Source organism: Phalacrocorax carbo, chromosome 1 (assembly GCF_963921805.1).
Source record: "Phalacrocorax carbo chromosome 1, bPhaCar2.1, whole genome shotgun sequence".
NCBI classification, from domain to species: Eukaryota; Metazoa; Chordata; class Aves; order Suliformes; family Phalacrocoracidae; genus Phalacrocorax; species Phalacrocorax carbo.
In genome coordinates this window covers 39615057-39639756 of record NC_087513.1, presented here as the reverse complement: position 1 = coordinate 39639756, position 24700 = coordinate 39615057, and the positions used below count along the sequence as shown (strand labels likewise).

Below are 24700 nucleotides of genomic sequence, written 5' to 3'. Positions count from 1 at the left end.
TGATAAGTTAAGACATTACTCTTAGAGATGCAATCACTGACTCTAAGCATGTTCCTATTCTCTTGCAGTGAAAGTAAAATAATTTGCTTAAATCTTTTCTTTGTTTGCTGTGAGTTGGTCTTTGTCTTGTCTTCTATGCTATCTCGTACATGTAAAAATAATAATGGAAGTGTGTGTAGGTATTTGTATGTGTTGTACAGTTTTCTTTTGCATACCTGCACACACACACAAATGAAACTTAAATATGTTTCTTGCAGGAAGTCTTGTGGGAAGGTTTTTTCTGTGAAACCTCCCATAGCAGAGGTTCCTGCCCCAGCCTAAAAAAAAAAAATAAATTTTCAAACAGCTGTTTGAAAGGAACCTATCCTAGCAACATAGGTCAAACCCTTCTTGTGTAAGAACTGTTATCTACTACTGGAATCTCTGTTGGATCGGACCTTCCCATTTCAACGTTACATTTAGAAATAGCTCACTGTTCCTGTGGGCAGCATTTATTCAAAACCTGCTCTCCTGTCTCCCCTTTACCCTTTGCTTTGTAGTGTCTAGTTACAGCATGTATTTGTCAAACTCTTCTTCAGAGCAGTAAAGGCCTTAAGCCTGCAGCCATCCTGTTTTCCCTCTGCAAGACTCTGCAGCTTTCCATGTTTGTTTAGAAGTAGACAGGATCGACAACTGGATATTGTAATTCACACTAGTGAAGTTAGCAATGCTAGGGAGCTTGTGTAACATAAAATCAGCAATTGCAGCTGGTGTGTGCAGTTTGATTCTTGGCTATCTCCATATCATTTAGCTCGTGTTGAGAAAGTAAATATATAGAAGATGTGTTTAAAAAACCAAGCAAACACAAAACCACAATGCTCAAGATACTTGGAATGGTGCACAATAGGCAGATAAACTACTGGGGTTTTTTTTCCCCCTCACTTCTTATAGGATTCTGCTTTTTGTAGTATTGTACGTACATTTTTTGGCCATGTAAGTAAGAGGTGTGATCTTGAAACGTGGCTTGTGATCCTTTGTATAGCTCATAACTATACTGACAATTTAACTCTAATTTATGGTCTACTGATTGCAAGGGGCGAATTAAACCTGTACTCTTACTTCAAGTTACTTTTTATATGTAACTCGTTGTTGACTTACACTGGTCCACAGTCTGGTCCACAGTCTGCTGTTTTTTGGATGCTGTAGGGGTAGCACAGAAAGAGGAAGAGATTCTCCAGTAAAGAAAAAAAAAGAGAGAAAACATAACCATTAATCAAGAGATGGCCTTCAATTAAGGGTCTTCTACCACCAGATTATGTATGTTTATTAGTCTGTCACAGCCTATATGTGCTGGGTTTGGGTCATGCTACAGGGCCTATATTTCCCTAGGAATAGGGAAAATAGGGTGAATATTGATATTAATGATCGGTGATGTGGGTTGACTTGCCCTTTCACTACAATGTTGTTAATTTTTAAACAAATTCTAACTGCAGACTTAAAGAAATATAACTCTTACCCTATGCCTATGTTTCACCCAGATGGTCAATTTGTCTACATTCACCTCTTACTTGAGGAGAGCACAGTAATGCATCCCTCCTACCCCACTTCTGGGGATGAGACTTTTTAGTGGAAAAGTGTTTTTAGTAGCTTTTTATTCATGTCCCACGAAAGAAGAGCAGTGCTCCTTGCATCCCTTCTGGATGGCCTTTCTGCCTAGGACCTCTGGCTGTAGGTCCTTGGAACTACCAACGTTGCTGATTCTCAGGGCTGCCTAATTAAAGCTTTACTGTATGTAGCTATGGTATGGCGTATTGTGTTCAACTAGTTCACGTAACTACAAATGGAGACCTACTCATAGTACATTAATTAGTTGATAGGTAAGGTTTGACTTCTTACCCTGAAGCATTTGTTCCTTCAGCAGTTGTTCAGTGCATGATTTTGCATAGAAGAGAGATCTAGATTTTTTTTTTAAGGCTGTGTTTTTTTCTTTGAAAAAAAAAAAGAAATGAAAGCTGGATGTGCACATGATTGCTAGTTCTGCTTTCTGAACTTCATGAATCAGGTAGCAACTGGAGATGGAAACAAATAATGCATAGGGCTGGCTGTAGCTTACTTCCCCTCCCAGCTGAGAGGTTACCTTACCCTTCCTGTAAACTGTTCCACTTCTGGCACAGTAACTTGTACAATCTATGCAGTGGTTCAGATGTGAGGAAGAAGTTAGAGGATGGTTCTAAGCAGATGATTCTGCAGTTTGATGTCTCAGGCTTACTTGTTGTTATGGGAAAGGTCAATCCATGGCAGTTGGATTTCTTTAATTTCTTTAATTAAATGACTGTAGCTGCTGTGTAACATGCTGAGCTCACAGTGGATTTAGGACAGTTGAGTTACGTTTCCTGTTTGTTCTAGCCCGTGTGTTCTACATCTGTGGGTCTTGCAGTTACCTGGGGCATTTGAACAGAGCTTGAGCAGATCTGAAAAAGGTAACATTTATCCTAAAACTAAAATAAAAGCAAACTCAATAAGAAATGTCATCCTACCATGTCAGTTCAAAGGTCCAGTCTGGCCTAGTATTATTTTTTCCAAGACTAGCTAGAGAAAAGCCTAGGAATAGGATAGGCACAGAATGATACTTCCCCAGTATGCACTTCTGCCAATGTGCAACCCAGTGGTTTTTGACAAATCGTAGTGAACCTAAAGTAGGTTAAAGTACAAAGCTTGCTTTGATAAACAACTGCATTAGGCTGATCTCAAAATCCAAGAAGAAACAAAGGCCACCAGAACAGGTTTCTCAAAGAGACAAAGGATTAAGTTACTGTATTTGTAGGTAGTAACACTGCCTGAATTTTAGTTCCTTGTAGTGTCTGTTGTCTTTCCTAAAAGGCAGTAACTAATGTTTCTAAGACGACATTTTGTTACCCATTTTGAGAGGGAATCTGGAAGCAACTGGTCAAACTAATGTAGCTTGCTAACTAAACCAGAAACAGATGATGATGATAAGGTTTGGATTCTTTTAAAAAAGTTAATCTATCTTGCAATATTTTTCCCCCCCCAGCCAGTTTAAAAAAAAATATGAAGAGGGGGAGTGGAAGATGCTCACTGCCTGAATTTGTAGGACTGCTTGCCAGTGTTGAGAAGTGTATTGTTTGGAGCTTCCTATTCTTGGAGCAAACATAACGTCTGGGATCTGCCAGGGATGTTTACAGGATACAGCAAGTCTCTTGATGACGCACTTCAATGCACTGAAACCTTCAAAGTGCACCAGTAACTTCTCAGCCACGGAGGAGCAACAACCTGCAGTCTCCTCCTGGTTTTCTACTGCCTCTCTTGCCTTCAAGTGGCAGTAAGAGTTTTGGCCTCCTCTGCCTCTGGTGGTAAAAGGGTAGGCCAAATAAAACTGCTGAACCTGGATAAATTGTACTTAAAACCAAAGCATCTCCCTCCTCATGCCTGGCTTGTGTTATAAGCACTCATTCTGCTCATGATGATCCAATGGTACTACTATGAAATGGGTAATAGTTTGTTCTTTTATGTATACAAGAACTTCCCTGAAAATTACTAGATGCGTACCAGTTTCACACCTTTCTCAGAAAATAAAGCACACATTTTTCAAAACTAGGTTCGCTGTGGTAATAGAAGCAAGAGTTGGTGAAAAGGAAAAATAATCTGGTTTCTGGGAGTGAATATTAAATCAGTTAGTGTAAATAGCGAGGAAAGCCTGTTTAGGTTAATTTTGTGTCTGTAGTGTTCTCCTCTTCTTGGTGAGCAATACTGAATAAGGTTAGTGTATATTAATTAAAAAAACCCCCAGCATTCTCTTCTGGTTTTTTTTTGTTGTTGTTCTTTAATTTCTTAAAAAATTATTTTTATTGCTTTATTTGTGCTCAAATAAACTACAAGGTGCTATTGTAGAGAGTGTGCTCTGGATTGGCAATTTTTCATCTTTGTGTGTATGAAGAGTCTGCTCAGCTTGACTATGAGAACTGGAAATGGTAGTGTGATGAGTCATGCATGTGTAGGAAAGAAGGGTTGTTGTTCTCATAAGATACAAGTCCTGTAGAGTGTCTAAAGCAGCTGTGATGTCCCAATCAACCAAAGATTTGTAAATCTTTAGAAAGATAAGCAAGCACATAAACCATGTTCTCATTTGGACTTCCTTTCTCAAGTGCTTTGGTTACAAATAAACAGTATCTAGGTTTTTTTTAAAGAGCCATCAGTTATTCCTATAGTTCTGCTTATAAGGTACTGACTCTAAATTGGATTGGCTGGTATAATCTCTGGAAGTAGATATGTGTTTATTAAATAGTGTGAAATTGTTATTTTTATTTTTTGCCTTTAGAGAGAGAGAGAGAGGGGTAGCCCTGTCCCGGTGAGAAGGGATACATGGGAAGAGACCAGAAGTGTTAAAACAAGCAGTGGCTCCAGAGTAGTAACTGTGTCAGTGGTAGCGCATCTGTTGCTGAAACATTCTGGTCTTTCGTATATCAAGAAATGCCACAAATTGGCTGAGATAGGACTGTGTATTAGCATTCAGAAAGTTGACAAGTGGAAATACAGAGCACAGGATAGTCCTAATACTTTGAAATCAAATTTAAAAATGCTACACAGGTATTGTACCAATTGGTCTCTCTTGCTGTTATCCTCAAACAAACATTTGTTTCCTTATCAGTGATTTTTACTTCTTCCAATAGCTTATTAAGAATGGTGTGGTTAGAATAGTTCTTGAGCAGTATGATCTCTCTTACAGTCTCTCCATTAAGCAAGGTACCTGGGGAAACAAAACAAGTAGTAGAATCTTTGCCCCCTTCCCCAAATAAGAAGTGCTATCAGTTTGGGGGGAGAGGTGGCCATGGTACACCTGCAGTCTAATGATACCTTGGGCTCTTTTGTATTTGTTCCACTAACCTATGCGCTGTGCGGAATATTGCCAGGTATGCCTGGTTAACATATGTGACTGATCTCTATCTTTTTAATCCTTCAAAATGCCTTGAAGACTGTCTTATATTTAAAGTGCTCCAGCTCTTCTTGGGATACCAACTTTTTTCATTACTAATGCTAATCCAGGCTGACTCTTTAGATAATCCTTTCTGTCTCAGTGGACCATGAGAACATGGTATACTGACAGTGAGGATAAACTCACAAAAGAATCTGATGTACCGTAGTTGTTCATACAGATGCCTATCTGATCCTAGCTTCAGGTATGTTGGTTATTCTGAGTATAAACTAGGCATTTTGTGTCTGTTTTCCAAGCAGACAGCTGCCTTTTTTGGCTGATAATCTACAAAATTTATATCCCCAAAGGGTACACTTATATTATTTACCATAACCTGGAAGGTGCGTTCCTCATCAGCCTGGCTATATTAAACTCACATATTTGTTCATGTTCGTAAGGCTACTTTTGCAATGCTACTGCATCAGTCATTCTGATTAAACACTTCTGGTTATATACATAATGTGTTGGTAACGCAAATTCTGTTAGTGTCTGGATTGAGCCATGTGTGCTGTTGGGCAGTCCCCTTGCAGGAGTTCCAAACTAGCTCTAGACTTTCCAGCTCGAATTGGTGATGGCAAATCAGAGTACCACAGGGCAAGGATGCTGCTGGTGCTTGCTTAGCAAAAGGGAATTGCTCCTGAAGTCCTTCATTAGGTGTGATAGTGTTTAGCTGGAAGACGGTATCGCCCCACCGTTACCATGAAGAAACTAACACTTTGTCTTCATATTGAACCTTGGAAGCACAATACTAAGTTACCTAAGTATTTAATATCTTTGTATTTCCGTCTTCTTGCCTATGTGTGTGAAATAGGTGGCAATTGTATGCCTATGTTACATACTGGCAGTACTGAGCTTTGCAGGGAATGCAAGTACAGATCAGAAAAACCAAAAGTCAAAGAATGGTTTGCATTAGCATGGAAACAGATTTACCATTAATGTGACTTAAAAGGTAGAAGTAATAGAGCCAGAACTGGTTTCTTGATATCTCTCTTCCTGTAAGATAAGGAACTTTATGTAGTAATTAAGCATAGTTTGACTTAGTCTCAGAAAATAGGTGTCAGATGCAGCTGGGAAGATACCCTGACATAGTTCTGCAATAAAAAGAAAACTGTAAAGATGCCTTAGTATCTTGCATGGTAACAATTAACCTAGATTTACAGTAGTATTACAGGTAGCCAGTAAGGATGGAGTATCCCAAGACATATCAGAATATGTTGCCACATGCAGTTAGGGAAATGTTTCCAATATTAGTACGCATAGGTAAAGTGGATTAAAAAGCGTATGAGGGACTATGTAGGAATTGTGGTATATCTACAGAAGAATTTATGAAGGAGTGATTCTCATGCCATCCGTCTCCCCACAATATTTTGTATAAGTAATGCAGATGCTAGTTATTTGCATTGTTTCTTTCTTCTGTCAAACCGTAATTATGTTGTGGTTGCTCTTGCAGTGGAAGCTGTTATAAAAATCAGCTGGTATCTTTATTTCATTACAGTTACTTGGTGTTCTCATCATAGAACCTAGGCGGAAGCTCTTCTGCTTATACAGGAATTGAGCAGGATTGGTGCAAGCTACACCTGAGGCATAGCCACCACCCTGTTACGTTCTCATTGAATGAAACCATGTCTGTCTGGTCCCCCTTCTTATTCTGAAGTGCTTTGATTGTATGCTTTGGGGGTCAAAACAATGTATTTTTAAATTTTTTTGTGGAGCACAATAGAATGAAGCCTTGATGGGGCGAGTTCTCAGGACTGCTGAAATATACGCAGTCAATATCATTCTGAAGAATAATTATAAAGCTTTTAAGTTGTTTGCACTTTTCTTTTTAACTTTTTAGTAGTAAGAAAAGAAGGTAGAGGTGGCCTTCCCTACATCTCAGGGCTGGATCTTTCTGGGTAATATGCAAACCACCCTGATAATATGCTACCTGGCCTGAAGAGTTTGTTGCCAAACATGGGATAAGTAAGAGTAAAAATGAGTAAGTTTTAAGGAAGTGGATATGAAATACAAAGAGAATTGTTGTGGCTTGTATCAAATCTCAAAGGTATATTTTTTGAGGTCATTACTTTACTTGGTATAATATCATGTTGTCTTTTTTCATAATCCAGTTTTATGCATTTTGTAGGTAACATGGATCCAAGTAGATTTGTATCTGAGGCTTGGATTTTAGACATCTAAAAACTCAATTTTCTAGCCAGTGTCAGAGCAAGTTTTGTATGAGCTATGTTCAGTGCTGTACTGTTAAATAGGTATTCGGTCAGATCTGGAGCCAGACTAGACTGGTTTTGACACTGTTTCCCACAGCCTTCTCCTGGGCAAATGGACAAGACAGAGATTGGATAGGTGGACCGTGAGATAGTTAGGAAACTGACAGACAGGGTGGTCATCAATGGTGTTTACTCAGGCTGGCAGCCTGTCACAAGTGGGGTCCCCCAGGGATCAGTACCGGACCCCTGCGCTATTCAATATCTTTGTAAATGATCTGGAGTATGGAATTGAAAGAACTGTCACCATGTTTGCTGATGACACCAAACTGGGTGGTGAGGTGGGACAAGTCAGAAGGGTGAGCTATCTTAGAGAGAGCTGGATAGGCTGGAAGAGTGGGCTAGCAAGACCAGGATGAACTTGAACAAAGGCAAATGCAAAGTCCTGCACCTGGGATGGAATAACCAGAGAGCCAGTACAGGCTAATATCTGTGTGGCTGGGGAGCAGCCTTGCTGAAAGGGACGTGGGGGTCCTGGTTGACAACAAGCTGAACAGGAGTCAGCAGCATGCTGCTGCAGCAAGAAAGACAAATCAGAATCTGGGCTGCATCTGCAGGGGCGTTACTAGCTGACATAAAGTTGTGATCATCGCACTCTACTCAGTGCTTGTCAGGCTGCACTTGGAGTGCTGTATCCTGTTCTGGTCCCCACAATTCAAGAAAGATGCGGACAGACTGGAGAGGATCCAAAGGGAGGCGGTGAAGATGATTGAAGGGCTGGAGAACCTGGCCTGTGAGGAGAGGCTGAAGGAGTTCAGGCTTCTCTCCCTGGAGAAGAGAATGAGCAGGGGGGAACCTCATCACAGGACCCTAGTACTTAAAGTGTTGCTACAAAGAGGATAGAGGCTCTCTCTTCACAGGGAGCCACATGGAAAAAGTCAAGGGGCAATGGATACAAGTTGTACCGGGAGAGGTTTCATCTCAATATAGGAAAGAATTTTTTCTACAGTGAGAACAATCATTCACTGAGAACAACTTTCCTAGGGATGTGGTAGAGTCCCCATATCTGGAAGTTTTCAAGAGTGCTCAACAATCTCATCTAGGCTCCCTTTTCCATGAAAGGCTGGACCAGATGATCTTTTGAGGGACAATCTCATCTAGGCTTCCCTTCCCATAAAGGGCTGGACCAGATGTTCTTTTGAGGTCCCCTACAACCTGGGCTGTTTTTTGATTCTGTGATTGCTTCTGTGATTAAATTGTTCTTGGACCTTGAATTCTAATGAGAGTTAGCCTTTCTTCCTCTTCTCTCTGTCCTTTGCCTTTCTAGGCAGGGACTACCTCAACATGGATCAGCATTACTACAGTTCCTACCCATGAAGTCAGCAGGCAACGTGTGATCAGCCCGGGAGGACTCTAGTCAGCCTATTGCTTTTTCAGGGTCAAAGTGGACTTCCATGCAATCTTTTAAATGAGTAGCCTAACCTGAGTGGTCCTGACAGTGGGTCTGGTGCATCGCCCAGTCATTTAACTCAATTTCCTATCCATAACTTTCTTTGAAATGACAACAATTCTTTTTGGATAAATTAAGCTTTAAAGAACAAAGTGAAGACAAACTGAAATAAATTTCAGAACAAAACAAACCAGGGAGTGCAATCCAGATGGTGACATCTACAAATGATTGGGCTTCTTTCCCACTAGATCTGGAGATTGATTTCAATTCTCCGCCTTAATTCCCAGTATCTGTTTAGGATACTGATACTATGTCATGAACTGTGGCAGTGCTAGAAAATTTTAAAAAAGACAGCTCATGCCACTAGAAGCTGTGTGATCTGGCTCTGTTCCAATACAAGCCTTGTTACTTGTCCTGAGACACAGTTAGACACACATGTTTGTCTTGATTACTTGAAATACACTTCACTAATTAGTTGAAGTCAGTTCTAGTTTGGCAGTGAAAAATGGCTTTTTGTTATACATTCAGTTGATTCAAAGCATGGGAGGTAGCTTAGCTGTTCACTTCAGGTACAAAAAGAGAGTTATCTAGGCTTTGCTGATTAAAGGAAACATTATCTCTATGCTGAATCTTTTTATATGAGTAAATTACTGCTCTATGGAAAGAAGTCTTACATCATCCCTCATAGGTACACTATCCAGTACTGCAGGCTGAGCAGACCCAGGAATTTATTTTAATTGTTAATGGTAGGTTTAATACTTCTCACAAGCTGGAAACACCAGGAAATAATTGGAGTCTCAGTTCATGGGAGTGTTTATCATTTAGATGGCCCTCACACAAACCATAAACAGTCTAAACACTAATACTGGAAAGACCAATTCAAATCAGTGCTTAATGCTAGTCTATACTCAGCTCTTCCTTGTGTTTCCCATGAGTGTAATTTCATGGTGACAGCAGCAGGAATGAGCACTGTTAATGGCAAGGCACTGGAAATCTTTTTTAATCTGAAATCAGAATACAATGTTACCTGTAGAAAGTATTAAATGATAGAAATTACTATAGCATTTTAGCCATACTTGGACTCTTGTTGCTTTAGTATATATAGTACTGAATCAGTGCTAGCACCGCTACGAAAAAGCAGCTAAAGAATATGGCAGTGTTCTACATCAGCTCATGAGATGCTCAGAAAAGTCTGTAGGCAATGGATGTGGATGTCTTCATTGCTAGTAGTTGGATTTGAAATGGTCCTTGTGATCTGCTTCCATTCGAATAAAACCAGGGGGTAATACTAAGGTCTGGTTATTGGTGAGATAAGATGCTTCATGTTCTAGGGTCTACAATATTGTTTGGCTGCTGTGATTTGTTGGGTGTTTTCTATATTAGATAATAATTATATATAGAAAGGTAATATAAATGTTGTGAGTATATTGGTTGGTTTAATGTCCTGATGCTGCACTAAGCTATTTCACCTTCTAGGTCACTGCTTTGTGCCTCTGTAGGAAACGGTCAAGGATTTGAGGAAACTCATGCTTTTAATCAGCACTTTTTTCACTTTAACTCTGAGAGGACTTTTTACATGTAATTTACTGAACCTGTTGGCTCTAAGATACTTTGAAGCCCTGTGTGTGTGCTGATAACAGGCAGTCCCAGGGCTGAATGAATTTATAAACTTATACGTCTTCTCTGTAGGAAACACACATTTTACAGATTAGCTGTATCCACTTCCATCTAGAAGAAAGAGCTGGGACACGTTCAGGCCTCAGTGGAGTTTCAGCGCATCTTGTAGTGTTCCTTCTGTCCTTCAACATTTTTCTCCCATTCCTGAAGGTACTGCAGCTGCTGCAGCATTTTTGTTTTCCTTTTTAGCTATGTGACTGTCTCGCTGCAGCTGTAGCATGAGGTCCATGGCTTCCACCTCTGGGAAACTGTTATGCTCCAGAGTTTATTTACTGCAGATTTGACATTCCACAAAGGTTTAGAAAACAATGCTTTCTATAGTACTGCATGTAGCAGCACCTACATTCTTCTTTTCTGTAAGTAACGATGGTTGGACTCGGCTGCGACAGCTCAGTGGTCCCAACAAACCCTGCGTGAGAGCTGGGGACAAGCAGCATGCATGCAAGGTCTGGGTGTTAGCCATCTATAGGCTGTGACCGCTGTTGTCAAGGTCCTGGTCCAGTTTCATTGCTGCCACCTACTGAAACTAGAGCTTTCCACCTCATCGAGCAGACTAGAGGGAAACGTAGTGTTGCAGATGAGATCTGAAATGCCACAACATCACTAAAAATAATAATAAAAAATGCCCCCTTCCCCCTTTAAATGAGGATTTCCAAAATGTTTGTTTATTTTGTTACTTAAAGTTCAGCTTCCTGTGCAGCTTTAGCGGTCCTAACTAATATTCTTTCTGTAGCTATTAATTCTTTCCCTGCTGGGTTTTGTTTTGTTTTTTTTTTTCTGGAATATGTGTCTGATTCAGGTCTGCCTGGTATCTTCTGTTTTCTGAGCAGTAACTCCTGAATGCATTTAGCTCTTCTGTGTCATCTTTAATACCAAAAAAATTATGCTCTTTCTTTGTGATAATGGAAACATCTGTATGTACTTCAGAAAACCCTTGTAATGATTGAATATTTTTTGGGGAAGAGTGCGTTTTATTTTAAATACTCTTTAGTTGCTTGGTGACTTTACTTGGCAAGATCTTGCTTGCTAAACTTGATTTGAAAAATGTTTATTACAACATAAAAACCCAAACTATTTTCTTGCACTGGTTAAATGCTTTTGAAATTGCAGGATTCACTTACATGCCTTTGGTCAGAAGGCAAAACATATTTATTCCTGTAATTAACTTAGCAAGTACTCGTAGGATAAAAAAGCCCACAGTCTGCTTTGATATGCTGTATATAGGACTGACTGGGCAGCAATGAAATATGAGAATTGGTGCACCGGTCTTAATGACCAACTCTCTTGGTTTTTGGTTTTTTGGTTTTTGTGGGTTTGTTTTTTTTTTGGTTTTGGGATTTTTTTTGTTGTGTGGGTGGGGGTTTTTTGTCTGTTTTGGTTTAGGTTTTTTGATTTGTTTGGGTTTTTTTTCTCTAAGGTTTGTATCATTTTACACTTGTTTAAAAAAATGTCTTTTCCCCTTCCCCTCTTAAAGGTAGAGACCTGTGGGTTCTTGTTCTGGGAAGGTTTCCAACCCATCATAAGATTGGCATTCCAGAGTTCAAGTATGTTGCTAATATGCATGGGGATGAGGTACGTTTCAACTTTTGCAATGTAATTTATACCAAATACACTTACCAGAGGTTTAGAGTGAACTTCTCTCAGGTGTGTGCTACTTATTATTAAGGTATATCATACCTCAAAGGAGACCTAATACGTGTGTATGTCTCAAGGAATTTCAAGAGTAAAGTTCCCTTGTTTTGGTGGAAGGGCTTTAGGACACCTTACATCACAGTGAAGAATCGTACACCTAAGACCTCTCTTAAGTAGAGAGCTTTGTCTTCTCCATGTGGATAAACTCAGAGGCTTTAACTTTCCTGGCAATGAGTCAGATGCAGTAGTTTGCTTGTGTGTTGTTATTGCTTAGGCATGAAGCGTGACTGATAGAACTCTTCAAATACATCCTAAGATTGAATAATAATTCCTGTGAAGCACCAAATGACTTATTTTAGAAAGAACATTTCTCTTGGGAACCTTAAGCTAGGAATACTTAGATTCACCTGCAATAACACAGTGAGTACAAAACAAAAAGCACTTTCAGGCTTAACTTGCTGTGGAAAGAATGCCCCCTTATTAATGAAACAGGAGATAATGGTGATTGCAAGCCTTCCTGGTATAGTACATGAATCTGGAACAAGAAGACTTGAAGCTTCACTCTTCTCTATAATCTCTTCTTGCTTTCTACTTCCCTTATTCTTTAGCTTTAACTGCTTTTATTAGTCATGTTCAGAGTACGCTTAAACTACACAATATATTTCTATGCAGCCTTTAATGTGAAGGGTAAATAATTCAACAGAGAAATGGCAAATTTTATATTTAAATATATGTACATATGCTACACTGAATTCCCAAAACTAAGAAATACAGATGTAGTAGGAAGCGTGTCCTGTGTAAAGCATAGCAGATCACAAGCTATTGCTATTACCAATACTGTGTGTGAGCACTTGCACGCCTACAGGCACTTGTGACTCAATGTGCCAAGAATTTTCCCCAAGTTAGACTAGTTTCACCTTGTTTGACAGTGGCTGTGCTCAAAGTACTGCTGGGAGTCTGACTGCTTTGGAATTTAACTGTGTGTGGGAGGAAGCTGATTCATGGTTTCAAATGGGTACATGTGTTACTGGATGCCCCAGATAGGGTTTTCAACTTTTAAGACCTGGTGCGTGTCAGCAGGGTAGGCCAGGGAGCCCAGGAATGGAGGCTCCATGTGACTATCCCTGCAGACTGCTGAAGGTAAATGCAAACTTATGGCTACGGATGAGCCAGCTTTGGTGGGAAAGAGGTAGAAGGCAGGATATGATCTTAGCCAGAATGGCCTGGCTCTCAAACCCAATATTGCTGGACTGCCGAAGGCCACTCCTCTTATTGGAACCTCTACGATGCACCACTCCGGCCATCATCACTGCTTTGACCATGGAGATACACACTGTGCATATCCATAGGGTCAGGAATTGCTGGGGATCAGGTGACCTGGATCACTGCCTAGGATCTAAATTTTTATCTTGACTTTGTGAGGCAATGAAGTGAGACTTTTTTCTTTTTGAAGTATCTGGCACTATATCTGAGTCTGTCTGAGCAGGGTTGATCCTTGAGCTGCCTAGGTATCATATCGCACGAAGTGCCATGCTACATTCTAGCTTGTTCATTAGACCAAGCAGACACATAGGGAAGATTCTGGAAAGAGAGCTATTCCTCCTTTTCAGGCCTCATTATGATCTTTGCCTAATTCCTTTTTTGTGTATGGATATAACGCACAGTTGGTGTTTGTTTTTCCTATCTGACCATAAATGTATTTCAGATGGCAGGAAATGAATACCTCATATAGGGAGGCATTGGAGAACTTGAATATTTTTTCCCATAATCTAAGATTCTGCTAGACTATTCACTGGGGAAAGATTCAACTACCCCTATAATATATTAAGCAGATAAGCTTTGCACTAACTGTGTGACAAACTTCAACTTGCATTCCACAGTCTTTCATGACTTAAAATTGCAAGATTTCATTGATCTAGTTAGGTCTTTTGTGCTTCAGTGATGCTTGCCAAAAACAGTACAAAGTGAGAAAAGTTCTGTTCTCAAGTGTTGGTTGGTGATGCTGCCCTTCTAACCTGTCATGGTCTCACAAATGACACTTTTCTGTTTTGACTCAGCTGACCAGCTGCTCCTAAAACCTAAAAGTTGGGGGGAGCCTGAACTGCATGTGTGCAGGCTGTTCACGTGTGCTGCTGGAAGGAGACTTAGGTTATTTGGAGAGCTGCCCAACAGGAAAGTTCTAGTAAAATAATGTGAGTACACAACATCAGGAAGAGAGTATTTTTTTCAGAACTGGAAAGATTTTTTTTAAGTCAGTTAATTTTTCTTAATACTGTAAGATGTGACCAGCCAAGGTTTAAATGATTTTATTTTGTGATCACCATTGCCAAATAAGGTGAACTTTTGCCCCAGAGATGCAACAAAAGACTTCTTCCATTCTTTCTGTGCCTGTATGAAGCTGGATGCCCTTTTTAGCAGTACTTTTTGTTTAATCCAAGACAGATTAAAACTGATAATTAGAGGTAGTTCAGTCACTTGCAGCTATGTGAGACTTTAATAATCAAAATGCACTAACAGACTGCACAAAATGCACAAGTCTGTGAAATGTTGTTAAAGTCTGCAGTGGGGAAGATGAGGGAGAAGTTTCCTGCTGTTCTGGGGCAGCACTCATTCTGATTTAGCCAGCAGCCTCCCTTGTCCTAGGCCTGCACCCTTACTTGAAAGATCTGCTCTTCCTCAGTGTGTACACTCACTCTGGGTGGAAAAACTTCCTCCACTTAACATCAACCACAACCAAACCCCAAACGCTCCTAAGTCGTCAATGGAGCAGAAGTACCACCTTTTGACCAGCTGTGCCAGTGACCTGAGTCCAATCTACACAACTGAACCACAGGATCTAATTAGAAGACTGTTCCTAAATCATGTATATCACCGTAGGAAAACTCTAAGGAAAAGCACATCTGAACAAAATGTAAACTACCCGTGCCTTTCTGCTTGGCCCCTTTAATGTATCAAGTACATGGCTTCCTTAACTTTCTGCAGTTATAGTGTAACTGGGCCATCACAAGACAAACTCTTTCCCAGGATGGTAAGTAATGCTGATACCAAACCTTTTCTCCTAAATCATCCACTTCTGATAATTTTCTTTTCTTCGTGTAATAGTATTTTGCCTCTTTCATTACGCAAAGCTGAGCCTGTACTGATCATACAGAGCTAGCCTACATGAAAGGATGTATTTATCTTGCCAGCTTATTTTGTGCTTTAAGTTTAAGCATCTAGACCCTATTTTCCATGTCATCACAGACATAGTCCTATCCACAGAGGGTTTCCTAAGATATGGTGACTTATTAGGTGTTGGGTGGCTGAGTTAGATTTAGTTGTGATCAATAAAATTGGGGCTTAAAAACAACAAACTAATGAGTCTTGTGTAGAATTTCTCACTCTCATTTCTAAAAAAAATGAATGGGAGCTCCATTAACACTATCAGAATGCCACTACTAAAAAAGGTGTTTTTTTTAATCACCAGGTTGGGCAAAAAGAGTTGTGTCCACATACTGTACAGTCTGCTGTAAGGAGTTTTCAGCACATATTCTTACGTCCTTTGTGCTGCGCAATATAATCGGAAGTAGTGTGGCAGGGAAACAAATATGTGCTCTAGAAAAGAGAATAAAAAATATGTATGGTGTAGTGAACTATTTTCCACCTGGCTTCAGTATCAGCTGATGTGATGTAAAGAAGGTAGGAAGCACCAGAGATTTCAAAATTCAAAGAAACCAAATCTATTTGCTAACCTCAGACTTTTAAAAAAAGCTGGATACTGCTGAGATCTCTTTCAATACAGGTGGGGCTGCTGCGTCACCCCAGTTACCTTCTTCCTTATCTTCCCTCCCACTCTTCTGAGTGGGAAAAGAAAAAGTGATCCATTTCTCAACCAGGTGAAGCCTGTGCTGAGAAGCCTGAAGCCTGTGGAATTTGTCCAGGTGGCAACATCTTATGCCAGTTACTAGTTCAAAAGCAGGCCTTATGTTGCCATTTCCTTCGGTGATAAACCAAGGAATTGCAATTCCCTGTCATACATGTAATAGTTCTCATATTTCCATAGCGATTACTGCTGTAGAAATAAATGGATACGTGCCAAACTGTGTTTGCACAAACAGTCGCTTTAACACTGGTGTATTTTAGTAAAGAAGGACAAACACAGTGCAGTGTGTCGCAGCCCTGCATAACAATTAGTGCTGTACAAGTCTTAAGTGCCCCACTTACAAGATGTTCTCTTTTAAGTGGTAAACCAGGATGGACAATTGGTTTCTCTGCTGTAACTCCACTTCCTTAGGCGGGGTTGCGCCGGGTATGCTGCGCTAGGTCTGTTAGAGCAGTCAGAGCTGGAGCAAGGAGGCTGGCCAGACTGTGTTGCTCTGAAACAGGTCCTACCTGATGGTTTGGATCTTTCTTTCAACATAGTTCAACTTAAAAACTGGGCCGCGTTTAAAGAAATAATTTAATCACAAAAATGGGCAGAGTCTATCCACCCATAGTCCCCTGGTATTAGGTCTCTATCATGTGGTAACAAAAACGTTTTAAAAACAGGGGTGCTGCAGTGAAGTGTTACAGTGCAGGTGCAATTGGAGCTAACCTTAATCTTTTAACTGGCTGCCGCTAGGGCTTCTTGAGTAAGCCCTTCAGTAGCTGAGCAGGGTGCTGACCCAGCCATGCCAGAAGTGATAGTCAGCAAGCTTAAGGGGTACATCTACAGAAATGGCAGTCACACCCTTTTCTCCAGTGTTGAGCCATGCCCTGACGTAGCATGCTGCTTCATTCAGGGCTTCCCCTGAGGATCGCTGAAAGCCTTTCCTGCTGACGCTCTCCCTTTGGGGCATGCAAGGAAGCTGACAGCTGAAAGTGCACAGAGAGGCTTAATGTCTGCCTCCCTAGAGGTGGGAAAAAGGGTTTTCCTTTGCTTTTGTGTCACCCCTCATCTGAGCCACAGCAGAACAATGAACCCGGGCATTGCCCTTGGGATACTGCAATTAAAACCAAATATTCATCATGTCTTCTCAAAGCCAAAGAGCACATAAAGGCCCCTGCTCTATACATCTTTGTACTAAAGTAGAGGCAGGTTAAGGTGTCTGTCAGCAACCTACCTCTACTGTGTCTAGATCCTTCATTTGAAGCTCTAAAGTAAAACTAAATGCCTCATAACTTTCCTCCACAGGTACAGCTGACCTCTCTAGTAACAGGGTAAAGCTTGGCTGGGCAGGAGGTGCCTTGCAAGGACTTGGTCAAAACTTGAGCTATACTTTCCCAGAATTGAAAATTTCCCCCCCTCAAAGACATCCAGATGTGCTTTCTCAAGAAATGCAGCGTACTCTGCACCACAATAAAACCACCCCTCTCACACACCACCGAAACAGAGTGGTAATAAATATATTCTTCCCCCACCAGGGAATGATCAAAGTACCAACCCTCTGTGACAGAGATTAGCTGAATTGTTTAATGTACTAAGTACTCAAGTACAGCAGTAGCTACACAAGGAATCCTAGAACATAGGGTTAGTTTTTAAAATACTGTATATATAAGTAAATCTGGGTTTAGCTCTTAAGTGCAAAGAATGTAATCTATGAAAAACTGGTCATTTTCCATTCTTCATAAGCATTTTCCTTTTCCACCACCTTCTCTTGTTGCTTTTCTTTATCTTTGTTCCCCTTCCTGTTCCTGCTTCTCTGCCCTTTCTTTTCTGGATGTCTTTTTCAGGCACTGAAGTATGGTAGGAGCAAAGACACTTTCCCAGTTCCTCCAGAGAGCAGTCTGGTCTTGTCTGTAGTTTAGCTGTCTCTGTGGTAGGGCTGTTCTTGTTGCTTCTGAGTCTGCTAGCTTTATCTCTCATGCCCAGGGCCATGATTTGGCTGACTTTTCTCCCCTCCTTTCTTCCCCCCTGCTCTGTATGCTTCCCAAGATGTCTATCACCCAGAGCTGGAACTGAGCTGCCTGTACAAGACAGGTTCTGTTGCATCCCTTCTTAAATTTCATGGAGTAAATTTATCAAACCTGCAGAGCCGTCTGCTTTCATGTACTCAGGTGCTGTTTTGAAAACTACTGGTGGTGGAGGAAATTAGGTACCTTTTCCCCACCTTGCCAAAGCCCATTTGCTGTAGTGTTTAGAAAAAGAACCACTTAGTTATTGGGACAGTAAATGCATTTGTGTAACACAGCTTCCACTAGTGGATTACTGGATGGTAGCTTGCAGGAGACCATCAGGAGGTGACAGGCAAGGGTTAGAAAATTTGGGAACAAATCTGCTCTGGGGCAGACTGAGAAGAGATCCTTCTTTGTCCCTGTTCAAAGAGCATGGCAGAATGGTTTAAGTACCAACTCAGAGACCATGGCTGCCTTCAAGTACGACACTTAAAACAGTGCGATCCACAACTTAGCGGAGTCATGTTTGATACTATGTTGTTTGTTTGTTTGTTTGTTTCTCCTGTGACTAAACAGCAATTGCCAGCTAACTGGCAAGATACGGTTTGCTCCCAGCCTGAAAGGCAGTTACACCCGGCCCTCCTTGCCCCATCGTGTACCAACCCAGCTCCTGTAGGCAGAGCTCTTGCTGGACGGTGTCTTGTGTTCCTGTTCACCTCAACACCCAGAGCAGGATTTGCCACTTAAAATGCACCAATGTGAAAATTTAAAAATATATTAGTGCAGCAAATAGCAGTGGAGAAATATTCCTTTTCCCCTGCCTGATGTCACCTACCTTTTACGTTAGCCTGTACCAGTCTGAAAGCAAGATGTTTATCTGTGATACCAGGTTCATCCAGTAATGCCACTCCATGTTCCTTGCTTTAGGAAAAAGTAATTATTTACAGTATTTCCACTTTAGTGATGCAAGGTTCATTCTAAAAGATACTGAGATGCTGTAGCTCTGAGCTGGAGCCTGCAGTGATTTACCAGGCTTTGTTCTTGGAGATAAAGTAGAGATAAATTATCTCCAGAGCATGTCTAGTGGCAAGTCTTGATTTGTTCCCATCCCAGCCAGGGCTTAGGAACCCTACAGCGCCCTTGTGGCGTGGGGCACAGTGCTGCAGAAAGTGCTGCTGGAAAGTATGGTCCAGTGAACACTCTACTGGTGGTTTCTGGGGTAGAATAAGATTGTTCTTAACTCACTGGAGCTGGAACTTGCCACTGTTTTGCCTGAAATCTGATAGAGTAGACCAAAGGGAGATGTCCTGCCAGCTTTCATGGCCTATACAAACTTAAATGAACAGAAATACTTATTTAGCTTTTTTTCTGCCACTGCCTTCCCTTGATCCAAAGTCTGCACCCAAATGTCCTTCCACATCTTTCTCTAAGGATGTAATATACCTGTTTGGTTTCCCTAATGCTTGTGTTCACAGCATTAAAATAAAGCAATGTAACAGAGAATATAACAGAAGTGTCTATGAGGTCTCTTTTGATCCTGCATTAAAATCGACTTCCCGTAAAAGGGGATCAGCAAGAAAAAGTCCCGCTCTGTAGCAGCCCGGAAAACATGGAAGGTGTTTCCTTCCTTTCTTCCAAACCGAACCGTCACTGCCAGGTGGTGATGCACAGCACCAATGCGCATTGCAGGGCCCAGGGTCCCTCGGGCATCGGCACAGAGCTGACTCCGCAGGGCAACTGAGGTAACACAATGGTGCGTTTCCAGGCCCGTGGGATCTTTAACAGGCGGGCTCTGCAGTTACAGTTTTTGATAAGGCTAGTCCTTATCCCTGCAGGATTTAAGCAGCACAGCTGACACAGTCTGTTTCCCATTACAGAAAAAGCTCTGGTTGATCTGGGTTTAAAAGCCATGTGAAAACCCTCCAGTGACTCTTTTCATCTATTAAATTACTGAAAATATATTTAGGGGAGAGCATTAAAAAAAACAGCGTTGACCAGAATACTCTTGTATGCCTTTTATGTCTGTGTAATCCAGAAGGAAAAATGTGTAAGTGGAAGGTGGTGGGTCTTTTTTTATTTCCTTTTTCTTCTTCTATAGCAGACTTAAAATAAAATCTATGCTTCTTTATACAGACTGTTGGGAGAGAAATCCTGCTCCATTTGATAGACTTCCTGGTGACCAGCTACAGACGTGACCCAGTTATTACCCGATTGCTCAATAATACCCGGATCCATATCATGCCAACAATGAATCCTGACGGATTTGAAGCTACAAAAGTACCTGATTGTTTTTACACACGAGGAAGGTAAGGGTGGCTTAGAAGGTGGGAGTAGGTAAAGGAAATGGGTGGGGAGTAATAATTGGAAATAGCCAAGAGACTGAATCATCCTTGGTGGAGAGGGTAGCCTAGAGGATGTGTTAGGGCTAATTTTGGCGGTGCTGTTCTGAAGACACACTGTTACAGCATAGAGTTTTTGGACGACTGAGTCAGACTGGTGTTTATATGTGGTGCGGCTAGAGAAAATTGGTCAGAAGGGTGTCATGAGCTAACCTTTTAGGCAGGAGACCCAGACTGCAAATAGAAGCACAACAACCTATTTAGACCTTTAGGGTCCCACAAAAAAAGGAAAACTCCACCCACAGGGATCTATTTCAATTGGAGAACTCTGTAACTCTTCTTAATGAGAAAAAGTTGTGTCTAAGCTTGTTGAGTGGACTTCTAGAAAAGTGTTTAAAGATCATGTTGAATGTAGATCTAATAAGAGGGAGGAGTTAGGCAAGCAGAGCTGGCTGTAATAGGTGCTGTGCTAACTCCAGTGCTGGGAAAAAACTTACGCAGAAGAAAACATAACGTAGCATTGCGTCTTGTGCTACTTTTGCATTCTTTAATTTAGCTGTTGGAGTGACCAAAAAGGGGAGGAAAAGTTTAACAAGCTAGTGAAAAGGTAGTTTAGGTAGTTTAGTTCTCTAGGTGACCAGTGCAGTCCCCCCTTTTTATTAGGAAATAAATCTATTCCTCAGCAAATAGATAGGACTTCTATGGAGGGTGGTATTTTTTTATCCCCTCACTGTCAAAGAGTTTAAGTAACTGAGTTTAAAAATTAATACAGCAGATGCTAAATACCCTCTCTACTCTCTGTACTGACCTGTCTGAGCAAAAAAGGAAGAGCATTTGCACAGGCTGGACCTTCTGGTACAGGGGGAAGAGAACATATCTTGTGCTTGAGTCAAATTTTTTGCTCCATGTCCGCATCCACCTTGGTCTTCTATACTAGTGTGAAGAACATACGACATCCTCCTTATCTGGCTTAGGTTTTTCTAATTCACGTACGTGTCAGTGCGTACATGCTATACGTGTGTTAAATGTTATTACTGTTTCTACCCAAAATACAATAGAAGAATTGTTTTATTGTGTGCTGTGAAAATCCCAGTGCTGCCAGAAAGCAAACTGAAGTCCATCTTCTTAATGCTTGAGAAGATTTGCAATGGTCATCTTGCCTGTTTCCTGAAGACGCTAGCAAGCCACAGACCTTAAGTGCTGGGAGGCTGGTGATGTGGAAGTGTCTATAGGCAGAACAGTAATGGGAATGTGTTCTTTCTTTCTAAGGTACAATAAGAACGGAGAAGATCTGAACAGAAATTTCCCTGATGCCTTTGAAAGTAACAGTGCTGACATTCAGCCAGAGACTCAAGCAGTAATGAACTGGATAAAAAATGAAACATTTGTTCTTTCGGCAAACTTGCATGGGGGTGCCCTGGTTGCCAGTTACACCTTTGATAATGGTAACACAGGTGAGCTAGTAGCAAACTCTTTTCTCCATGGCTGATTTAGTTTAGGAACATTAGCTGTACCAAAGCAAAATTAATAAGGATTTCTGCAGAGTTTTGCCAGCTGGGATGGGCAGACTTTGATAAACCCATCAAAATTCACTGCCTGACGTGGCTATTTGAGAGATGTTTATCCTGCACGTAAGCCAGCACTGTAGGTTTTTCCAGTAATGAGAGTTACAGAATGGCTATCTTTATCCTGCAGTTACTGGCACTTTGAAGGGCTATAGCAGATCTCCAGATGATGATGTGTTTATTCACCTGGCAAAAACTTATTCTTTCAACCATGCCAGCATGTACAAGGGGACTGGGTGTGACAGCAGGCAAACCTTTCCAGAAGGCATTACCAACGGGTATTCTTGGTACCAGCTGGAAGGTAAGAACGTCAGTGATATTTTTTCAGCTGCGTCGGATACGATGTTCCCACTTTCTCTTGCCGTATTTGGTGATGGAAGGGCTGTGACCGTGCCCAGAGCAGGGGGCTGATAAGGGGCGTAAGCCACCATGTTCATGCGGATTCCCCGAGCAGGAGGTGGGTGTTTGCAGACTCTCCCAGTCAGCAGTTACATAGTGAACGAGGCAGTCTCTGCTGCCGGGCTGCTGCTGTGCCCTTTCTTAAGGTCTGCGTAGAGTACACCCACGCACTGGTGTGGTACCAGGGCCTTGTCCTTTCAGAAAGAAAAACCAATCTTCTGTTTATTTATAATCTTTTTTTTTTTTTCAATGTTTGATTAATGAGAGAAATATTTTCATTACTGTTTATGTGTAGCCAAACAGAATATGGGTCCTGTATACTGCGGCGCTGCGTGTTGCTTTCACAGTCTGGATTCAGAGCCTTAAAAGGCTCTTAGTGGAGTTAGTGGCAAACTCCATGCCAGCCTGTGAATGTACCTGCCCCTGTTTAGTGGGGAGTACTTGAACAAATTTAAGTCAAAGGCCCACCATTCCTCAGCCGCAGTAATCATTCCCGAAATGCCACTGTGCTTTAGAACACAACGCTCTACATGTAACTGGAGTAATTAAGTTGGTTTTCCACAGGAGGCAGTAAATTCAGGTGTGGCACTGACAAATAATTTATCAGAATTACTCGTTACAGGTGTGATGCAAGTACCAACACTTTAACTCTGCTATATTCCTTCTAGCTTCGACTTGGTGCTTCTTTGCAGCTGAACACTATTTTATTTGACTTTTAAGGTGGAATGCAAGATTACAACTATGTCTGGGGACAATGTTTTGAAATTACATTGGAGCTGTCATGCTGTAAATATCCTCCAGAAGACCAGCTGGAAAAGTTCTGGCAAGACAACAAGGTTGCTCTGATCGAATACATAAAACAAGTACACCTAGGTGGGTACGCGAATGGGGAAGGGGGCTAAGGCTGAGCCGGGTCTGTGGGCAAAGTGGGGGCTCTTCAGCAGCCTGGCTGGGTGTCAGAGCTCGCAGGGGAGGAGCTCTGGCATCAACTTGGGAGCTGTGGCTTCTGAACAGCAAGTGCTGCAAGGCCAGGTTGGGGCTGGGGAGGAGAGCTTACACGTGGGAGGTGACCAGCACCATTACAGTGGTGTAGGGGGCTCAAAGCTTGCTGGGGCAGGAGCAAGGGACAGGCCCCAGGGCTGGCTTATGCATCCCCCACTCGCTTCTTCCTGCCTCGGGGAGTCCCGTAACCCGTTCCAGCGGTCTCGAAATCTATGTGTGCATGTGGGCAATGTTTCACTGGTCTTTGCTGCTTGGATTTGGTATTTTTGTAAGGCTTTTCCAGGTGTGATCTCACCTTCAGAGTTGGAAGAGAGAGCTGCTGCGCAGAGAAGCAGTGGTGCTTTACAGCGAGTTGAAGGGTTTGCGGAAATCTTGCTTATCTTGTGTTTTGTTGCTCAGAATGTCTGACTGCTGTTTTATCTTTGCTTAATGCCAGCACCGCCTTGAAGGCTGTGTGTGAGAATTTAGGGAAACCGTTTCGTAAGCAGGCATTATTGGTATTCTGCCATTGGGAAGTACTAGGGAAGAGGCTGACTTATTTTAAATTTTTAAAAAGGACTGAAGATTGAAGCCTTTCGGTAAAAGACACGAACAATAAGCATACATGGTGCTTTCAGCAAATGATATTCAGAAGCAGAGATGACAACACTGCTTTCAAATTTCATGTGAGGGTAAACCACTAACAACAACGAAGGATTTTCTATTTTAGTTCCCCTCAGTACGACAGAAGTGACTAGTGATATTAAATGTGCTCAAAATCACTGAAATAGCCATAGAGTGCATCCAGCAACCACCAGCCTGGCTCTTCCAGTGAAGGACGCTCACCGCAGCTACAGGCTGCCAGCTCTCTCGCCTCTCCCTTCTTCATAGGTGTCAAGGGCCAGGTTACGGATAAGAACGGGAATCCTATTCCCAACGCCATCGTGGAAGCCCAAGGAAGGCCGCACATCTGCCCCTACAGAACAAACGAACAAGGGGAGTACTTCCTTCTCCTTTTGCCTGGGACCTACGTCATCAACGTAAGTGTGTGGCCTAACTGTAGCGTCGTCTCTCACTGCGTTGAGCTCCTGGCCGCAGTGGGGCTGCATCCTGACAGACCAGTGAGCTGAACTCGCTCGAGTCACGCACAGGAGCTGTAAAGGCTCTTTAGCAGAGTTAGAAGAAAACGGTATCTTAAAACATGAGTCAGCAGAAAGGAAGTTTTTTTGATACAGCAGCTCTTGAGTCCCCAGTGTTGGATGAGAGATGAGCACTCATCCGACCTAGGTGGCAGAGCCAGCTGGGGCAAGAGGCTGGACCACGGCGATGCTAGCTTGAGGTGTCTGAAACACACCGCAGAGGTCCTGAAGGGCGAGGAGGCGGAGGCTGGGATCCACGTAGCCCCAGGCAGTACGGGTGGACATGGCCAGTGGCAGCAGTTACTTCCTTGGGCAAAGTGGCTTCTCCACGGAGGTTGGCAGGAGCTGGTATTAGAGAACATCCGTGCGGCGCAGGCACTGCCTGCTGCCAGCCGAGGGCTTAGGCCTAAGCGTAACTGCAGGATTCCCTCTCTTGGTCAGCCCGGGGTGCACCCCATCATCAATAAATACTCTGGTTTCATCTCAGGGGTT

The 24700-nt window shown here is 42.0% G+C and overlaps 1 protein-coding gene across 3 annotated transcripts in view; it reads left to right on the top strand.

Moving 5' to 3' along the window:
• Positions 1 to 24700, top strand: part of CPM (carboxypeptidase M) — a 34039-nt gene that overhangs the window by 8064 nt on the left and 1275 nt on the right. For 2 of the 3 annotated variants that reach the window (XM_064449305.1, XM_064449297.1), the window contains exons 3-7: positions 19919 to 20091; positions 21394 to 21578; positions 21820 to 21990; positions 22809 to 22961; positions 23961 to 24109. In XM_064449305.1, the coding sequence (XP_064305375.1) occupies positions 19919 to 20091; positions 21394 to 21578; positions 21820 to 21990; positions 22809 to 22961; positions 23961 to 24109 (831 nt within the window). Of the gene's footprint in view, positions 1 to 11774; positions 11873 to 19918; positions 20092 to 21393; positions 21579 to 21819; positions 21991 to 22808; positions 22962 to 23960; positions 24110 to 24700 lie in introns of all 3 variants that reach the window. The other variant, XM_064449288.1, reaches the window with a different exon arrangement.